At 42.4% G+C, this 17,430-nt stretch overlaps 1 protein-coding gene across 1 annotated transcript in view; it reads right to left on the bottom strand.

Moving 5' to 3' along the window:
* Window positions 1-13,513, bottom strand: part of Lrp6 (LDL receptor related protein 6) — a 117,632-nt gene extending 104,119 nt beyond the window's left edge. The window contains exon 1 of the mRNA XM_050123234.1: window positions 13,221-13,513. Within this exon, the coding sequence (XP_049979191.1) occupies window positions 13,221-13,275 (55 nt within the window). The 5' untranslated portion in view covers window positions 13,276-13,513. The remainder of the gene's footprint in view (window positions 1-13,220) is intronic.
* Window positions 13,514-17,430: the final 3,917 nt, after the last annotated feature.

The raw sequence follows: 17,430 nt of genomic DNA, 5'->3' as shown, positions 1-17,430 counted from the left end.
CACAGGGGAACTGCAGTACAACCTAATCCCAGTGCTGGAGGCAGAAGCAGGTGGATCCCTGGAACTCTAGCAATGCAGCATGGCTAAATCAATGAGCTCCAAGTTCGGTGCAAAACCCTGTCTCAAAAAACAACGTTTTGACATCTGGCCTCCAAATGTGCACACTGCATGTGCTCACATATGCACGCATGCATCATACACTAACCCAACGTAAAGATAGCGTCCAAAATCTTTAGTACTATTAAACTTCAGAGTTGTGCTACATTAGTTCACGGATGTTTATTACCTGCCTAAGGTTATTTTAAGTAAACTATAATACTGAACATATTTTTTAATTATGTAGTTTCTTGCCTCTTACTTTTATACCAGAAAAGCTAAATATGTAAGGGGGGGTTGGGTGTGTTTGCTTGTTTGTCTGTTTGAGACAGGTTTTTCCGTGTCACTCTGGATGTCCTAGAACTCTGTAGACCAGTCTGGCCTGGAACTTAGAAATCTACCTGCCTCTGCCTCCCAGGGGCTGGGATTAAAGGACTGTGCTACCACACTCAATTTGCCACACTGAAACGCTGTACTGGGCCAGGATACAGCTCAGTGGGCATGTGTAAGGCCCCAAGTTTGAATCCCAACACCACTAAAAAAAGTTATAAGAGAGAGAGAGACAGAGAGAGACAGAGACAGAGAGACAGAGAGAGTTGTGCTGTCAAAAAACATTCAAGCTATAAGGTGAAAGAGGTGTATTCATAATTCTATTCGTCTACTATGAAAAGCTGATGTCCAAGTTTCACAATTATCTACCAAGTAGCTTTCTCTTAAAACATCAGTTACTGCAATTACATGAACTATAATTTTATATGTAAATGAGACTATTCAAAATGACACACAGGAACAACTTTGTATGCAAGACACAAAGGGTTATGTTTTTGTGAAGGGAAAAGACATCAGTTTTGTGCTAAAGTCAAATGATCATTGTTATGAAATGAAATATACGACGTAATAACAAAATCTAAATGACTATAAAAGTTTTTAATTTATTCATGAGAAAAAAATGTTGTTCAAGTAAAAATTAGCTAGGCTCCAATAAGTTTATATTGGAATCTTTATAAAAATAAATTTTGGCATTCTCTGTTAAAATTAATAAATATTCTTAAGTTAATGAGATTAACAGATCTAAAAGGTTTGCTTTGCCTTCTAAATAACTACAATAATCCCTCTGGAAAGCATAGGTTCTCTGTCCTATCAGCTTAATGTTGATTTTATTATGCTCTGGATTATTTAAAAACAAAAACAAAACAAACAAAAGCCTAATTTAATAACTATTTTTAACCATTGTAGTACCTCCTATGTGATCCATAATCCTACCTATATTACCAAACATTCAGTCCTCTTAACAACAAATAACATTCTGCCTTTCAAACTCAGATCCTAAATGAAGTGTCTAAGGTACTGCCTTTAAAACTCTCAGAGGACCCGAAATCTTTTTTTCTTAAAATGTAAAAGTTCAAAGTTAACAATAATTTTGTTTATCTGATCAAACATTAAAAATTCTATTGGTAGACACTATCAAAAGAAAGTTTATCCTCCCTATGTTATAGAAGTATATATTATAGGAGTATAGGGGAGACATTTATCTAAATTATTTCAAAAGATATACACAAGTATAAAACTGCTAGAAATTAATGATGAGTTTCTATTATCAGAGCTCTGGTCTCCAAGAATACAATACAGTGCAGTCCATTCCTATTATACTTTTGGTTCAGTGTTAACTTGGTCGCAATTAACTTCTTTAATTTGAATGCAGTAACTTCTAGGTAGACTAGGGTTCTTAGTTGAGAACTCACATCATTAACTTAAGATATTTTACTGTATGGACAAGAAGTGTTTATTCCAAACTTACTAAGTCTTTTAATTGATAATGTTTATTTGCTCTTGACATATTCTATGTTTGCTTGGTATTTTGAGAACACTATGTCTGCGGATTATATCTTTAGCCTTTTCTCTGGAAATGTTATATTCATCTATATTCACTTATTGGATATACTAGCCACTCCCCTTTTAAAATAAAGTTTATCAGTCTGCTTACAGGCATCTTAAATAAAACTTTTTGGATGGACCCAATTTGGTGTGCATGCTTCAAAAACCACTACACACAATACATCCTTGCCAACTGCATTATTTCTGTTGCAACCACTCATTAAAGTCATACCATGTGATTTTACTCTAATGCTTCCTGGGACACACTTGCAAATCAGCAAATATTCATCTTCAAAAAAAAAGTTGACACTGAAAAAGGTCACTGTGCCAGGTGACTCTTGTGCACAGGTGTCCAATGGCATCTCTTTAGATGACACAAAAAGACTGAGTCAGGATTTCCAAAAAGCAGGTAGATAAATAGATGGGTTCATGAGACTAACACACAGACCCAGCAGAACAAGAATTAATTACACAGAGCTGGATGACCTGTTAAAGGATGATTGTGGGTTTTGTTTAAAATATTGCTGATGCTTTAATGCCCTACTTCCTGGATGTAAGTAATACCTCTCTCTCTTTTCTTAAATTCTCCATTGCTGGTAACAGTCTAATCCTTTGTAATCTAAGAGTTACCTTTTCTTCTTGCCTATCTCCTCAGTTCCAAAGTTCCTCCTGAATACAGTTACTCCCTAAGTTCACTCAGTCTGTCTCCAAACTGGAAGCACCAGATGGGCTGAAGCTTCAGTCTCATGGGATCACAGACTTTAAAGGAGCTCCACGTAGCAGAGTGTACCGGCTATGTTCAGAGCTTCCTTGGAAACCTGCCCTGCTTTCTGGCTCATAGAGTTCCCATTTTCACAGGTACATAAAGGATGGTGACTTCCTGGCAAGCCCCAAAATCCCAGAGTATTTGGAAAACATCTGAAATACAGGAATTAATCCAAATCTTATCCAGAATTGAAACCTGATGGTGAGTTCTTTAATACTTAATTTCTAGCCTCAAAAGGCTTTTAAAAATCTAATCTGAAAGTCCTTTCAAAATTCTGTGCAAAGTCATTAAAAGACCCATTCGATGTGTGGCAAAGTACTACTCTTGTCACACCCACGAGAGCAATCAGGCCAGATCTAAAGAGGCTAGCCTCACAACCTCACATTCTGTTCCATCTCCAAGGGAGACAAGTTCTGTTCTAGACAACAGGGATCTGACAAATGCACATCACAGTCCCCGCTGACTAGGCTTGACCAAACTTCAGCCAGACTTCGTTCCTCCAAGCCCTTAAACTTTGGCTCACCCTAAGTTTAAGAAAGCAGATGCACAACTTTCTCCCTCGTTCCAAGTATCAGCTGAGCAGACAAAAACATAATTTTCCAGTTAGACGTTCTGATCATGCAATCTGCTTACCCTCTCCACTTGGCTCAACTCCCACAGAGTTCCTGCTGGCTTTCTGGCCCTTCCCTAGAAACCAAGTGTCCCTGTGTTTGGTGCTGAACTAGGTGGTGGACTAAGGAAAGAGCTTTTGCTAAGATGAACCTCTCTTCTACCTAAGTACAGACTGGTTTTTATCTGCAATCTTGTAACAAACCATCTACTTGCAAACTCCAAAATCATTTTATCTTTTATAAAAAGTGATTAGCTGGGTGTGGTGACATTTGCTTGCCCAGCTACTTAAAAAGATGAGGAAGAAAAATCACTTGGGACCAGAAATTCATGGCCAACCTGGGCGACATACCAAGCCCCAGTCTCAAAGATAAATAAATCATTTTTCAGTATCATTCCAAAAACCATAAAAAACACAGTGGTACACTCACATAATCCCAGCTGAGATGGGAGAATTATCAATTACAGACCACCCTGGGCTCATGGTGACACCCTGTCTTAGGTAAAAAGGTGGAAACACTGAAGGTGCAGCTGCAGAGCACTAGCAAGACAACCTTAAGTCAGCTGCCCACCTACCTAAGGTGTAAAATCAAAGAACACAGAATTCTAAGTCTTTTCTATCTTATTATTCTAAATATGAGTTTAGTAGATATAGACTCGGTAGATGTAAGTACCAAAAGTAAAATAGTTTATTAAGGAAGAGTTAGGAGGATGACACAGTAAAGTGCCTTGCTGTGCAAGCATGAGACCCCAGAGTTCAATACCCAGAACTCAGGTTTAAAAAAAAACTAGGAGAGACAAGCAATCCCTGAAACTCATGACCAGCAAGTCTAGCCAAATTAATGTGCTCCAAGTCTCAATACATAGGGCGGGTACCTGAAGAAAATACCCAGCATCAACCTTTGGCCACCACATGCATGTGTACACACACACACACACACACACACACACACACACACACACACACAACTGGTTTATCTAAGACACAGCTATTTATAAGTCAAAGAGAAAAACAAGAAATGCTAGTAAGCATCTAGGTAAATCTCAGCAGCTCAATAGAAATACTACTCTGTAATCTATTCAGTAACTTCAAACAGTTGTTGAGGTTTTTGCTGTGTGTAGTGACACATGCATATAATCCCAGCACTCAGGAAGCTGAAGCAGGAAGATTCCAAGTTCCTGGCCAGCTTGTACTACACAGTAAATCCCTTTCTCAAAACAAATGGGGGAGGGTAAAGTTTTAAAAAATGACTTAAGGTGAAGAATCCAACAATCAAGCCCATATTCATTTCACATATCTTAAACAATGCAATTACTCAGCTCTAAAGAGGGATTAAATACAGATTCATATTTACGATAAATATTACAAAAATTATGCAAAGTGAAAGAGTCTAGACACAAAAAGCCACACACTGTCTCATTTCTCTGAACTATTCAAAAAGGGCAATCCACAGAGGACACAGCGGATGCACAATTACCAGAGACTGGGACAGAGAAGATACAAAGGACTGCTAAGGGGTTTGAAGACTACTGGCAAATACTAAAAATGTTCCGGAATAAGATCATAGTGATATCTACAACTTTGTGAATATACTAAAAACCACTGGACACTTAAAAATTGAGATCTGTATGCTATGTGAACACTTTTAAATTTTTACACTATGTGAATTATGCCTTTTTAAAAATGGGTTTAAAAGACTAGTCATAGCCAGAAATGGTAGAACATAATAATTCAGCACTCAGGAGGTAAAGGCAAGAGGACCACAAGATTTGAGCTCTCTCCAAAAAGTAAGGACTGAATGCAGTTCAGTGGAGTGTGCTTGCCTTTATGCACAGGCCCTGGTTCCACACCTAACATGGGGGTAGAGAGGGGACACAGTACAGTCACTTTCTGCAAACCAATTCTTTAGCATTTCCACGCTCATCCTCCTACCCCACACCTAACTCAGGCCACCTACCAAAACCTGTAGATGTAAAAATTTTATATAAAATGTGTAGTATGTACATTTAACACATATGCATGGTGTGTACATTTAACACACACACAGACAGACATCCCACCCTGAATTCTTTAATCCTCTCAAGAATATAGCACCTCACATAAGCACTCTGTAAAACATGTTACAGTACTGTTGTTTAGGGAATAAAGAGAAGAAGGGGAAATCTGTATTGTCAAGCACAGATACAAGTTTCTTTCAGGGTTTTTTGAGACAGGGTTTCTCTGTGCAGCCCTGGCTGTCCTGGAACTCTCTGTGGACCAGGTTGACCTCAAACTTACAGAAATCCGCCTGCCTCTGCCTCCCAAAATATGGGAATATTCTTAATCTTCACTTTCTAATAAAGTTGGCCAATAAATAATAAAGATTCTTACTCTAATAATCTACACCGTGTGGCCTGGGTCTTACAGTGATAAAAGTAACCAAGGCCAATGCAGAAAATACCTCCTAGTCAAGTATTTGGTAAGGTAAAAACTGTATTATCTGAGTGACCTTTTTTCTTGTGGGGGGATGGCAACTGATGATTAGGGTGACCTCTGCATTTTCTCTTCACACTAAGAACCTGACCAGTGACGTTAGGCCTGGTATCAATTAGTCACTTACATACTTCAACGTCATCTTGCATCTCCAATCTTCTGAAATCAGTTCCAAATGGTCAAAGCACTTATACATGGCCCTTCTAAGCAAACTAAACAGAAAATAGACAACAGATCCATTACATCCAAGTGCCAATCACTCAACAAGAACCCAAGCACTTTTTCTTGTTTTCTAATCTCATGCCTGAGCAGCTTGACCCTTTCCTGAGTACCATCACTGCCAGAACTAACATGCCATAAGAAACAAAACTGTACTAATTTCTAACAACACCGTTTTCTCTGTACTTATGTAGACAGACTTTTTATTTATTTAGAGCCTCCAAACTTCAATATTCCTGTCTTAGCCTTCAACTAACTGGAATTAAAGGCTTGCACTGCCATACCCTGCAAAATAAATCATGTTAAGGGCAAACTGATTCTTCTTTATGTATTTGCCTTTCACAGTCATCCCTAAAGAGCAGTGCTTGAGTCATTAAAGCGGAACTTATTACAGAAGACACGGGAACACATGCTAAGGCTAAGAACACTTAAGAACTTCGTACAGATAGCATCTACTCAGTCTTCAGGAAAGAACCCACCAACCGGATACTTCTAATCACTTTGATAAAATTGTATTACTTGTACTTAACTCTTTTCTTTTTTCCTTTTTTCTTTGTTTAGTTTTTCAAGACAGGGTTTCTCCGTGTAACAGCCCTGGCTGTCCTGGAGCTCACTGTGCAGGCCAGACTGGCCTTAAACTCACAGAACTCCTCACAGAGATCTTCCCAAAGATTAAAGATATGTACCACCCCTACCCATCTTACTTAACTCTTTTACTAGGTGAAAAAGTATCAATCAATTGAGCTTGACTTCTCCACTCTTTAGCTTATTTATAGTCATCATCACCTAAATCAGTGTTAAAGCTATAACCCTTCAGAAAGAAAAAGGGGGCTAGGGGAGTGGGCCAGTCCATAACGTACTATTTTTAAAATGTCTTTCAAGCAAGAGGACCTGAGTTTAATCCCTAGAACCCTTGTTTTATTAAAAAAAAAAAAAAATAAATAAACCCACAGCCAGAAGCGGTGGGCCTGTAACCCAGAAACAGGGAGGCAGGGATCAACAAATACTGGAACTCACTTGCTGTTAAGTCCCAGACCGTGAGAAACCCTGCCTCAAAATACGGTAAATGCCAGTTTCTAAACCCCCCCCCACACACACACACACGAAGTATTTGCACATGAAAACAGAAGGTGAAAAGAAAGCCCAGAGGGGCTGTTCACCCTGCAGTCCCAGCACGAAGGGAGGCTGAGGCAGCACAAGGGCAGCAAGTTTAAGGTCAACCTGGGCTACAGTGAGACTGCCAATAATGTACAATAAATATAAAGTCGCCAGCAAGCATCCTATTTCATATAAAGCAAAACACAAACATCAGAAGTAGAATGTTTCAATAACAGATTTAAAACTTTCAAAAACATAGTCCTGAAACTATCAACAGGCAAGTGGTACCTGAAGCATAGTGAGCATTTAAATGTTTAAAGTTGGATACATTTTGACAGGACTTTCTGAGACAAGATTTTATGTAGCTCAGGATGGCCTCAAGCTCAGCTCTTGATCTTCCTGCCACTTCCTTGTAAATGTTGGGATTACAGCCACCAAGCCTGACTTAACCTGGAGCAGCCACTTATTCAATGCCTACCAGTGGCAGTACTCCTTCACAAACCTTTTCTCACTAAAAATATCTTGCTGGTTATGACTGAACAGAAAGCAAAGCAGGCTATATAACTTGCTTGTCAGAAGAGAGAGAGTGACAGAAAACAGGATGATAAAAACCCACCTTTCTAACAGTCTCTTTATAATCATCTCCAAAGATAAACTTTCACTAAAATTTCCACAGTGAAAACCAGTTTCCCAGAGTAGTCAGTACCAAATTTTTTACTTGTTTTTCCAATACATCTAAATTATTCAGACAAATTTTGTTCTCAGAAAATAATTACCATCAATGTATCTCTTCACACAATTGCCTGATATTGAAAAAAGATAAGTGCTTTTTGATGGTCAAAGTATGGTTAAGGACACAGGTCAGTTTAGCAAATGAGAACAGCTCTAATTAAAGAAAAAAATCCCTAAAAAACAGATGGATGGGTAAACATTGTTAGCACTTCTGATAACAGTAAACTGAAACTTAAAAGGCTTACAAATTATTCTCTAGCCAAATGAGCAAACCTAGGACAAGTAAGCTAGGATGAAAGCACCGGATCAAACAAAACCAACTTGTCATCAACATCACCAATTCACCTGAGTCTGCCTAAAACTCAAAAGATCACCTTATCTTCTCCAGTGTGTTTCTTACAGCAAAAGTTACCTAAAATTTAAAAAAAAAAAAAATGTTTTAAAAAGATGGTTCAGGCCTTTTCGTCAAGATGGCGCCAAAGCCAAGGCCTTGAAAGCCAAGAAGGCAGTACTGAAAGGCCACAAAAAGAAGATCCGAACTTCGCCCACCTTTCGGTGGCCCAAGACCGTGCGGCTACGAAGGCAGCCTAAATACCCCCGGAAGAACGCGCCCAGGAGGAACAAGCTTGACCACTATGCCATCATCAAATTCCCCTGACCACCGAGTCAGCAATGAAGAAGATAGAAGACAACAACACACTTGTGTTCATTGTGGACGTCAAGGCCAACAAGCACCAGACAAACAGGCTGTGAAGAAACTACGACATCGATGTGGCCAAAGTCAACACCCTCATAAGGCCCGACGGAGAGAAGAAGGCGTATGTTCGGTTGGCTCCTGATTATGATGCTCTGGATGTTGCCAACAAGATTAGAATCATTAAACTGAGCCCAGCCGGCTAATTCTAAATATACACTTTTTCACCATTAAAAAAAAAATAGATGGTTCAGTGGGCAAAATGCTTGCTATGCAAACAGGAGGACCTGAGTTCATATTTCTAGCACCCATGTAAAAACCCACACAGAAACATCTGTAATCTCAGCATGGGGAAGTAAAGACAGGAGTGGAATACCCCGGGGGCTTGAGATCAGCCAATCACTGAAACCCACATCCAGTGAAAGAACCTTTTTCAAAATATAAGATGGAGAGCAACTGAGGACACACGGAGCGCATGCTCCTACACAGGTGCACAAGCATGAAGGCACATAACACAGACATACACTGTCAAGAGTCAAGCATGGTGGGACATGCCTGTAATGCCAGAACCTAGGAGGCAGAGGCAGGAACAGTGAGTCTATAAGGAGAACTGTCTCAAAAAGGGAAAGCAAAACAAAAAAACATACCACTGTCAAGTCTGAGTGCTACTCTGCAAGGAAAGCTACAACTGACCCTTGTACTTTCAAGACTTCTCAAAGCCCTTAAATGGGCAGAAATCTCCAAAAGGGTCCCTTGCACTGATGAAGACAATAAGGTATAAAGAGACTTAGTGACCAACCCAAGCACAGAACACCAAACCTAGAACTATAACCTAGATCTCCTGATTCCCATGCCAAAGACTATTTGACGGCCCCAAAACTTTGTAATACCTGATTTAAAGGAAAATCCATTTTGGGAGACTCCATTTTCTACGAATGTAAATTAGAAACACTTTAGGTTGCTCTGATCCCATTCACCAGTCCACAAAGGGGGAGAAGGGGTAGGAAGGCAGGTAGCAAAGAGCTGTCACATAACAAGCCCAGCCACAAGTGGAACATCTGCAGATCTACATCACACTCCCTTCACCACAAGGATCAGGAACTCCTAAGAGAGCCAAAAGTCATGGAGGTCAGAGCAAAATAATGTCTCTACATGACAGGACCACCGCACTCAGGAACTCACAGCAGCTGGGGTTACCTGCACAAGACCCGCACAAGATCAAGTCTGTCAGCATTCCAACATGGAGGTGGGGAGCAGCTCATGAGCCCCACTGCTACCTGAGGAGCTATGGACAGCTGATGGCTTCTGGGAGAGGAAAAGTCAGTGTGTGGCCCCTGTTAGGTTTACTACATTCAAGTAAATGGCTCCAAATTCAGGAGTATACAGGGCAACACAAATTGCACTTGGTGGGTTATTTTGAGAAAGAACTCTAGGGTGAGGGCAGATTTAGGAAAAGTTAGGGGGAGGAGCTAGGTGAAAGAATGGGGGAGAGGGGAATGAATATAACCAAAATACATTGTATATGTGTATAAAATTCCCCCCAAAATATTATACAGAATATAATTAGAAGTTTAAAAAGCCCCCTCAAAGAAAACCAAGCATGTATTTACTACGTACATATTTTGACATCATTTCAAAGTTTGTATTTTGTGTATTGGGGGATGATGGTTGTTGCTACTGATAAAGTTTGACTTACTATGTAGTCTAGACTGGCCTTGACGAGCTGGAATTACAGGCATATGCTTCCATGCTTGCCTTCAAGTACTGTAATTCTTGACACTGTCTTCAAGAGGACCTGAGTTCAATTCCCAGCATCCACGGTGCTGGCTCACAACCACATGTAACTCTAGCTCCAGGGAATCCATGCTTCTGGCCTCTACATTCATAAATACAGACACACATAATCTTTTAAAATTAAAAAAAATAAATCTTTTATGAAATTGTAATTTTTGTTTGCTTTTTCAAGACAGCATTTCTCAGTAGCTATGGATCTAGTGCTAGAACTCGCTCTGTAGACCAGACTGGCCTTAAACCCAAGTGCTGGAATTAAAAGCGTGTGCCACCACCCAGCATAGAACCATAATTCTTTCCAAAAATATTTCATCTAGAAAATCAGAGATACTGGTTTTTTCTATTGGTACCTGGGTAGATTAGACCTAACCTAAGCTGTGAAGTCTAACAGAGCACAGCCCTGTCTGCCTGATGCACAGCTCCCACAGGAGCTACTCTGGGCACACCTGCCATGACAAACTAGCTGGCAGTCAGTGTCCCCACTCCTTGCAAATGACCACAATACCGTCTACTTTAAACATTCCTGAAAATTAAATTTGTAATCACCAACAATCGAGGACACATCCATAACCAAAAAAGTTTCACACACAAAATCACACTTATGAGCCTCAGGAGGCTGAGGAAGGAGAATAGTTGCATTTAGAGGTCAGCCTGGGCAACTCAGAAAAATCCTGTCTTAAAAACATTTTTTAATTAATATTTGGAAAGCACTTTATATGTTCCTTCATTAAACACACCTAATAACCCTGCAAATCAGACAGACAGGTATCATTACCCATGGTTTATAGATAAACTGAGGCTGGGAGAACCTGGGAGGCTGGGAGATGAAGATCTGGCTTTAAACTCAAGACTTGTGGGTTGAAATCCCCAAGTTTCAAATGTTTTTCCGATAAACGTCATCACCTGGTAACAGGGATAGAGGTGCTGCCCGACCATGGCAGTACTAAATGACTCTCAACTGCTGATAAACAAGGCCACATGGCCCAAAGTCCCAGACTCACACCCAGTGTGAAGCGCCACCTGCTCTGTGAACTAGAAGGAATTAAATCACAATTTGCTCCTGGAAAACTCAGGGCAACTGTCAGAACAGAAGCTAACATTATCAAGGAGTAAAGAGAATTCAAATTAGGAACAAGAATCTTTTATATCAAAAGACAGTTTTACTGAAATGGTATGTACTCACAATTAGTGCTAAACAGAAGAAAGATCGCCTTATTATGCTACATTTAAAGGAAGCTCCACTTTGGACAGTTACTTCTTCTGGGGCTTGTTACATAGCATCATGCTTCTGAACTTTAAGGCAAATACACCCAAGTCACGAATCTACTCTAGACTGAAACCCGGTATCACAATAAACAGCATTTGCACCACACCATGCTCTGCTGAGAACTGCAACTACACTATCAGAAGCCAAATCCAGCCTAGGTTATGGATTTGGGCTTTCACAACTCCAATCAATCCACTGGCTCTTACATTTAACTCTCATGAACCTGTCAATTAGATTCTCAATTACAACTTCCTCACAGCTATAGCGAAATCTCCTTTCATAGTAGAGTTTACTATAACAAAATAAACACATAGTTATTAAATCTCTCGAGTATGTAATGATATGAAGTCCTCTGCCATGGAAATTAAACAGCAATTATCTTTTCCGGAGTTTACAAGTAAGACTAGACAATTTGGGATGTGCTTATTTTTAGAAAATGCTTACTTTACTTCTTTTTAAAGGCAACTACTCTTACTCAAATCCACATACATACGGAGATGACACACCTGTCCCGCTTGTAAGATTGTTAGTTACTATTCTGCTTGATCGACTTCCTTACTTCTGGAGGACTTAGAAGTTTAGCTGGTTAAGTTAACAACTAAGAATTCCAGAGAGGTCCCATTAACTGGCACAAGTGAAATTAACAAAAGCAGAACTGCAAGCCCCAGCGCCAACCACCACCTACATTCCTGCACAGGTCACACACTCAACAGCATCAGCCCCATCTCTCATCAACTGGAGAAGACCGTCGACAAGCTTTCGCTTGGCAAACTGTCACACAGCAAAAAGCCAGGACGTAGGTGTCAGCTTCTCAGTCCAATTCCAAACACCACGGAGCCACTCAATTTAAGCGATTCCCATAGCAAATTACCCGGGGCATTCTGTTATTTACTAAAGTGCCAAGCAGTTCCCAGGGGTGCCCAGCAAATGATAATTTAGTTCCCAGGATAGGCTCCTCGCCACACGAGGATGACTTCCTTACTTGGTGCCAACTGTACACTTGCACACTCCGAAAACAGGGGGGCGAGTCCTGAATGCCAGGGGTTGCGAGGACAACGTTTGTGTTTTTATTATGGGCTCAGGAGAGTCGCCAATGCTGAAAAGCGCGACCTATAACCCTAGAGTCAATTTCCAACTGTGCTCTCACCCAGGATCATTCTATCCCAAACGGAAGCCAATTATTAGTTGTAACAAGGCCTGGAGGGGAGAGGAAAAATAGTGAGGTTTGAAGAAGAAAAAAAAAAGTTCACCTAAGAGACACGGGAAAGGTGGGGGCTTCGAGGGAGAAGGAGGTCAACACCAATGGTGCTGAAAGCCGAACTACAAAAGACCCTTTCTGCCCAGAGTGCAGGCAGAGCGAGGCACAGTCGGTCATTCGGACGGAGTGCGGGGGGCCGGGGTCACCCCCAAGGCCCGCAGCTTTGTCCGGGCGCTCCGCGGGGCCGGGCAGGGGTGTGCACCGTGGCCGGGCGCGGCCCCCGATCGCGGGCCCCTTTCTCGCGCGGCACCCGGGCACCAGGCCTCTTTCCCGACCGCTGTCCCCGCCGCCTCCCCTCCCCCTCTCCCCGACCCCGGCAACTTTGCCCCGGCCTCGCCTCACCTCTCAGCAGCACGCAGAAGCTGCAGGCCAGGAGGCTCCTAAGCACGGCCCCCATCTTCCCCGCTCGGCGCGCGCTCGCGGCCCTCACCGGCGACCGGCGGCCAGGGGACGCGCGAGCGAGGAGCCGGGGCGACCGCCGCAGCGGCGGGTCTGCACGCTCATGCTTTCCGCGGCCGGGAGAAGACCGAGAAGAAGAAAGAAAAGGGCGCACGTCAGGGCTCTAGCGCGCCGCTCCGGCCCGGGCTCGCGCGACGCCAGCGCCTGCCCCCATGCCGCCGCCTCCTCCCGCGGCGCCCCACGTCCCCCGCGCGGCGCCTCATTCAGCCTCTTCCTCTCGCTGCGGCGCAGGGATTCGCCGCGGGGCCGCTGCCGTCTCCCTGCGCGCCCGACCCCTCCTCGGCGCGCCGCCGCCGGAGCTCGGGAGCCGCCGCCACTGCGCGCGCCCACTCCCCGCGGAGTGTCCCCGCGAGATGGGCCTCGCGAACCCCGGCAGGCGGACGGGGAAAGGTCTTTCCGGGGCGCATTCCAATGGGATTCTTTCCCCGGGCGGCGGAGGGCGTGAGGCGACGTCGGCCGACACTGGGGCCGGCGTGGTCGGGACTACTTTCTGCGTCCCGGCCCGTCGCCGCCCGCGCCGCTCTTTGTGCGCCCGGCCGCGGAGCCAGGTGGAGCTGCGGTGCCCGGGCTGCGCGGTGCATAGGGACATAAAAAGTGCGAGTGCGGCTTGCACACTCTGGACTTGCACTCGCTGGGAGCGGTGAACCGGGTGGACGATGTGCAGAAGGCAACGCGAAGATTTCTAGTAGGCTGAATTGAGAATCGTCATATGAAGTGAAATAAGCCAGATCAGATTTAAGAAAAAACAAGTATGTTTTCTCTCAGTGTGCAGTCTTCTTTACATACACACATATATATAGTCACATATATGCGAGAAAGACCAAACTTGAAAAGACAAAAGATTGTGGGTCTTCGGTTTTATACACTTAGACGAGTATCTCTCATATGTGGACCTAGATTGTGTGTGTGTATCAAGATAGACGATGATGGATGGATGGATGGATGGATGGATGGATGGATGGATGGATGGATGGATGGATGGATAGATAGGTTTACACATACATGATAAGAAACGTATGACTATCTGGGGAAAAGTAAGGGGGGGAGAAAGGGGTGCGCATAGGGGTTAATACGTAAAAAGAAAATTACATGCTTGAATCGTATCCCTCGTTATGTATAATGAACATAAACCAAGAAAAAATAAAGGAAAACAGATTTCTTTTCCTTTCCATACCTTTTTCGTGCCTTTCCAGAAATACAGACTTGTTTGCAAACTAACCTGACAAGGACTTAAAGAGCGGCATGGATACCTAACAGCAAAGAGGCAATAAGACTGGGCTGGGCTGGAGCTTTACAAGTTGCATTGAATGAGTGTTTCTCTGCTTCAGAAAGAACGAAACCCCCAAAACAACTTCTACCACTACATGTGCAGTGGGTGTCCCTAAGTAATGGCCCAGGTGCCCTCTGCAACCACCTGGCCAGCTTCAACCTCGGCTGGGTGCTCCCAGAGTTAACCATAAAAGAATCAGCAGGTGTATCCAACCATCACACGCCCTTATCTGCAGGCAAACCGGAAAAGGGCTCACCCAGGGCTTGCAAGCACCGTTATCAGATGGGACCTTGTTTTCCTTTGCACACAGGAGAAAAATGAGACTTTGAGAAATTCGGGGACTTATCTGAGGCCACTCAAGTCCCCGGAGCAGGACCTGAACCCACCCAGGTTGGAGGGTTGTACGCGAGTTCTGGCAAACATTTGCAGGGATGCTGGTGAGGTGGCCCAGTAGGGCAGGCACCTGGGCCAAGCCTGACAGCCTGAGCTCAATCCCTAGGACCCACGTGGTGGAAGGAGAGATCTAATTCCTTCAAACTGTCCTCTGAGCTCCACATACATGTCTTGACCCTCACACTTTCCAGTACACACACACACACACACACACACACACACACACACACACACTTTTGTAAACAACAACGAAAAAGTTTACATATAGTTAAGTTTAAAATGCTTAAAGTGGAGAAGGAAAAAGAGTATGGCTTAGTGGTAGACTTAGGCAGGCAGTGGTGGCACACACCTTTAATCCCAGCACTAGAGAGGCAGAGACAGGCGAATGTGTGTGAGTTCAAGGCCAGCCTGGTCGACCGAGAAAGTTCCAGGACAGGCTCCAAAGCTACAGAGAAACCCTGTCTCAAAATAAAATAAATTTTAAAAAAAGACCCTAGGCTTCAGTCTTGTGCACTGGGGGAAGAAAGTAAAAACTTCAATTACACATATGTAAAATATGACTACATACAGTCTATACATGTGTGCATATGTGTACACGCTCATATTTGAGAAAAGACCAGAAATGATAACACAAAGTAAATATTAGGCTAGAGAGATGCATGCATATTTCTTCCCTTCCCTTTAATAGATTGTATTTTTACTACCGATTTTCTCAAGATACCCAAGTAAACTTCTGTAATGTAAGCTGTACCAAGGATGCTCTTCTTATTATAGAACTAATCTGTCACCCAGTCATTTTCATGCACATTAGACACGGTCCCTGGCATAAGTCTTGGTGATTTAACAATGAGAATAACCAACAGTCCCACACTCAAGCTAGCAACCTGATTTGTAGACACAAATGAGTTAAAGTGGTATACTTGTTGAATGTGGAAACTCCTAAGTCTGCCTAGGTAGTTCAAAGAAGGAGAAAAAACCAGAACCCTGGCCTGAAATGTCACTCAAGAGTCTGCTCAGCTGACCAGGCTGGCCAAGGCATCCCAAGCAGAAACAGAACAGGTGCAAAGGCACAGACTAATTGGAGCACCACATGGCATGCTGGAGATTTGAAAGTAGCTCCACCTTGCTAACCTATTGGGGCTTTTAAAGTATGTCAAGAAATGAGGCATAACCAGTACATAGGAATTGGGTTTATTAATAGAGAATGCTATATATTTATTTAGCAATGTGTTCATTCATTCATTCATTTGAGGGTTTGGGGGATTTTTTTTTTTTTTTGTGGTTTTTGGTTTTAGTTTTTGAGGGTTTTTTTTTTTTTTTTTTTTTTTTTTTTTTTTTTNNNNTTTTTTTTTTTTTTTGTGGGTTTTTTTTTTTTTTTTTTTTTTTTTTGTTATGTTTGGTTTGGTATTTGGTTTCTGGAGACAGGGTTTCTCTGTGTAGCCCTGACTGTCCTAGAATTCACTCTTTAGACCAGGCTGGCCTCAAGCTCAGAGACTGACCTGCCTCTTCCTCCTCTTCCTTCCAAGTGCTGGGACTATAAGAGCTAGTTCCAAGGCTGGACAGTGGTGGCACACACCTTTAATCCCAGCACTCGGGAGGCAGAGGCAGGCAGATCTCTGTGAGTTCTACAAGAGCTAGCTAGTTCCAGGACAGGAACCAAAAACTACGGAGAAACCCTGTCTCGAAAAAAAAAGAAAAAAAAAAAAAAGAGCTAGTTCCAGGACAGGCACCAAAGCTACAGAGAAACCTTGTCTCAAAAAAAAAAATTTTTATTTGAGGTTTTTGAGACAGGGTTTCATGTAACCAAGGATGGCCTCAAACTCCTCATAAAGCTAAATTATGACCTTGAACTCCTGATGCTCCTGCCTCCGTCTTCCAACTGTTGGGTTGACAGGGCTCTGTCACTTTGCCTGGTTAGTGCAAACCTTTGTAAGCCGAGTTTGGCTTGCAACCTGTTGATAATAAGGATGTGTTGTGCGATAATTGTGGTACCTTTTACTAATGCTGAAATTTCCTCTTTATAGGCAGAAAAATGAACATTGGCAAAGAGCTTGCAGTAATTTTTTTGGGAGAGATTAGCAACAAATATCCCAAAAGCAAGAGAATTCAGTTTATAATTCAGAGAACTAACTGGATCGTTCCTCATGTTGTATAGGGAACTCCAATTTCTAGAGCCCCTACATTCTATACTAACACAAAGAAATCAGAAAAGGCAAGTTGTAAGTCAGGAAATTGAAATAAAGTGGCTTAAAGCCCTAAATAATCTGTTCAAAAGTCAGAATTATATTCTATTCTCACGGTATTATTAGATTTTCCAGAACCTCTTAATATAGTTACTTACACTCAATTTGAAGACTTGTTTTACATATTGAAACTTCTGAATTTTATTCATGATGATTCAGAATTGACTTTGTTTATTCAATTACAAGA

This window comes from Alexandromys fortis, unplaced genomic scaffold (genome assembly GCF_014885135.2).
Source record: "Alexandromys fortis isolate MF-2015 unplaced genomic scaffold, M_Fortis_MF-2015_v1.1 scaffold_223, whole genome shotgun sequence".
Lineage (NCBI taxonomy): Eukaryota > Metazoa > Chordata > Mammalia > Rodentia > Cricetidae > Alexandromys > Alexandromys fortis.
The sequence above is the reverse complement of the archived record's forward strand: the minus strand, read 5'-3'. Positions and strand labels throughout refer to the sequence as shown.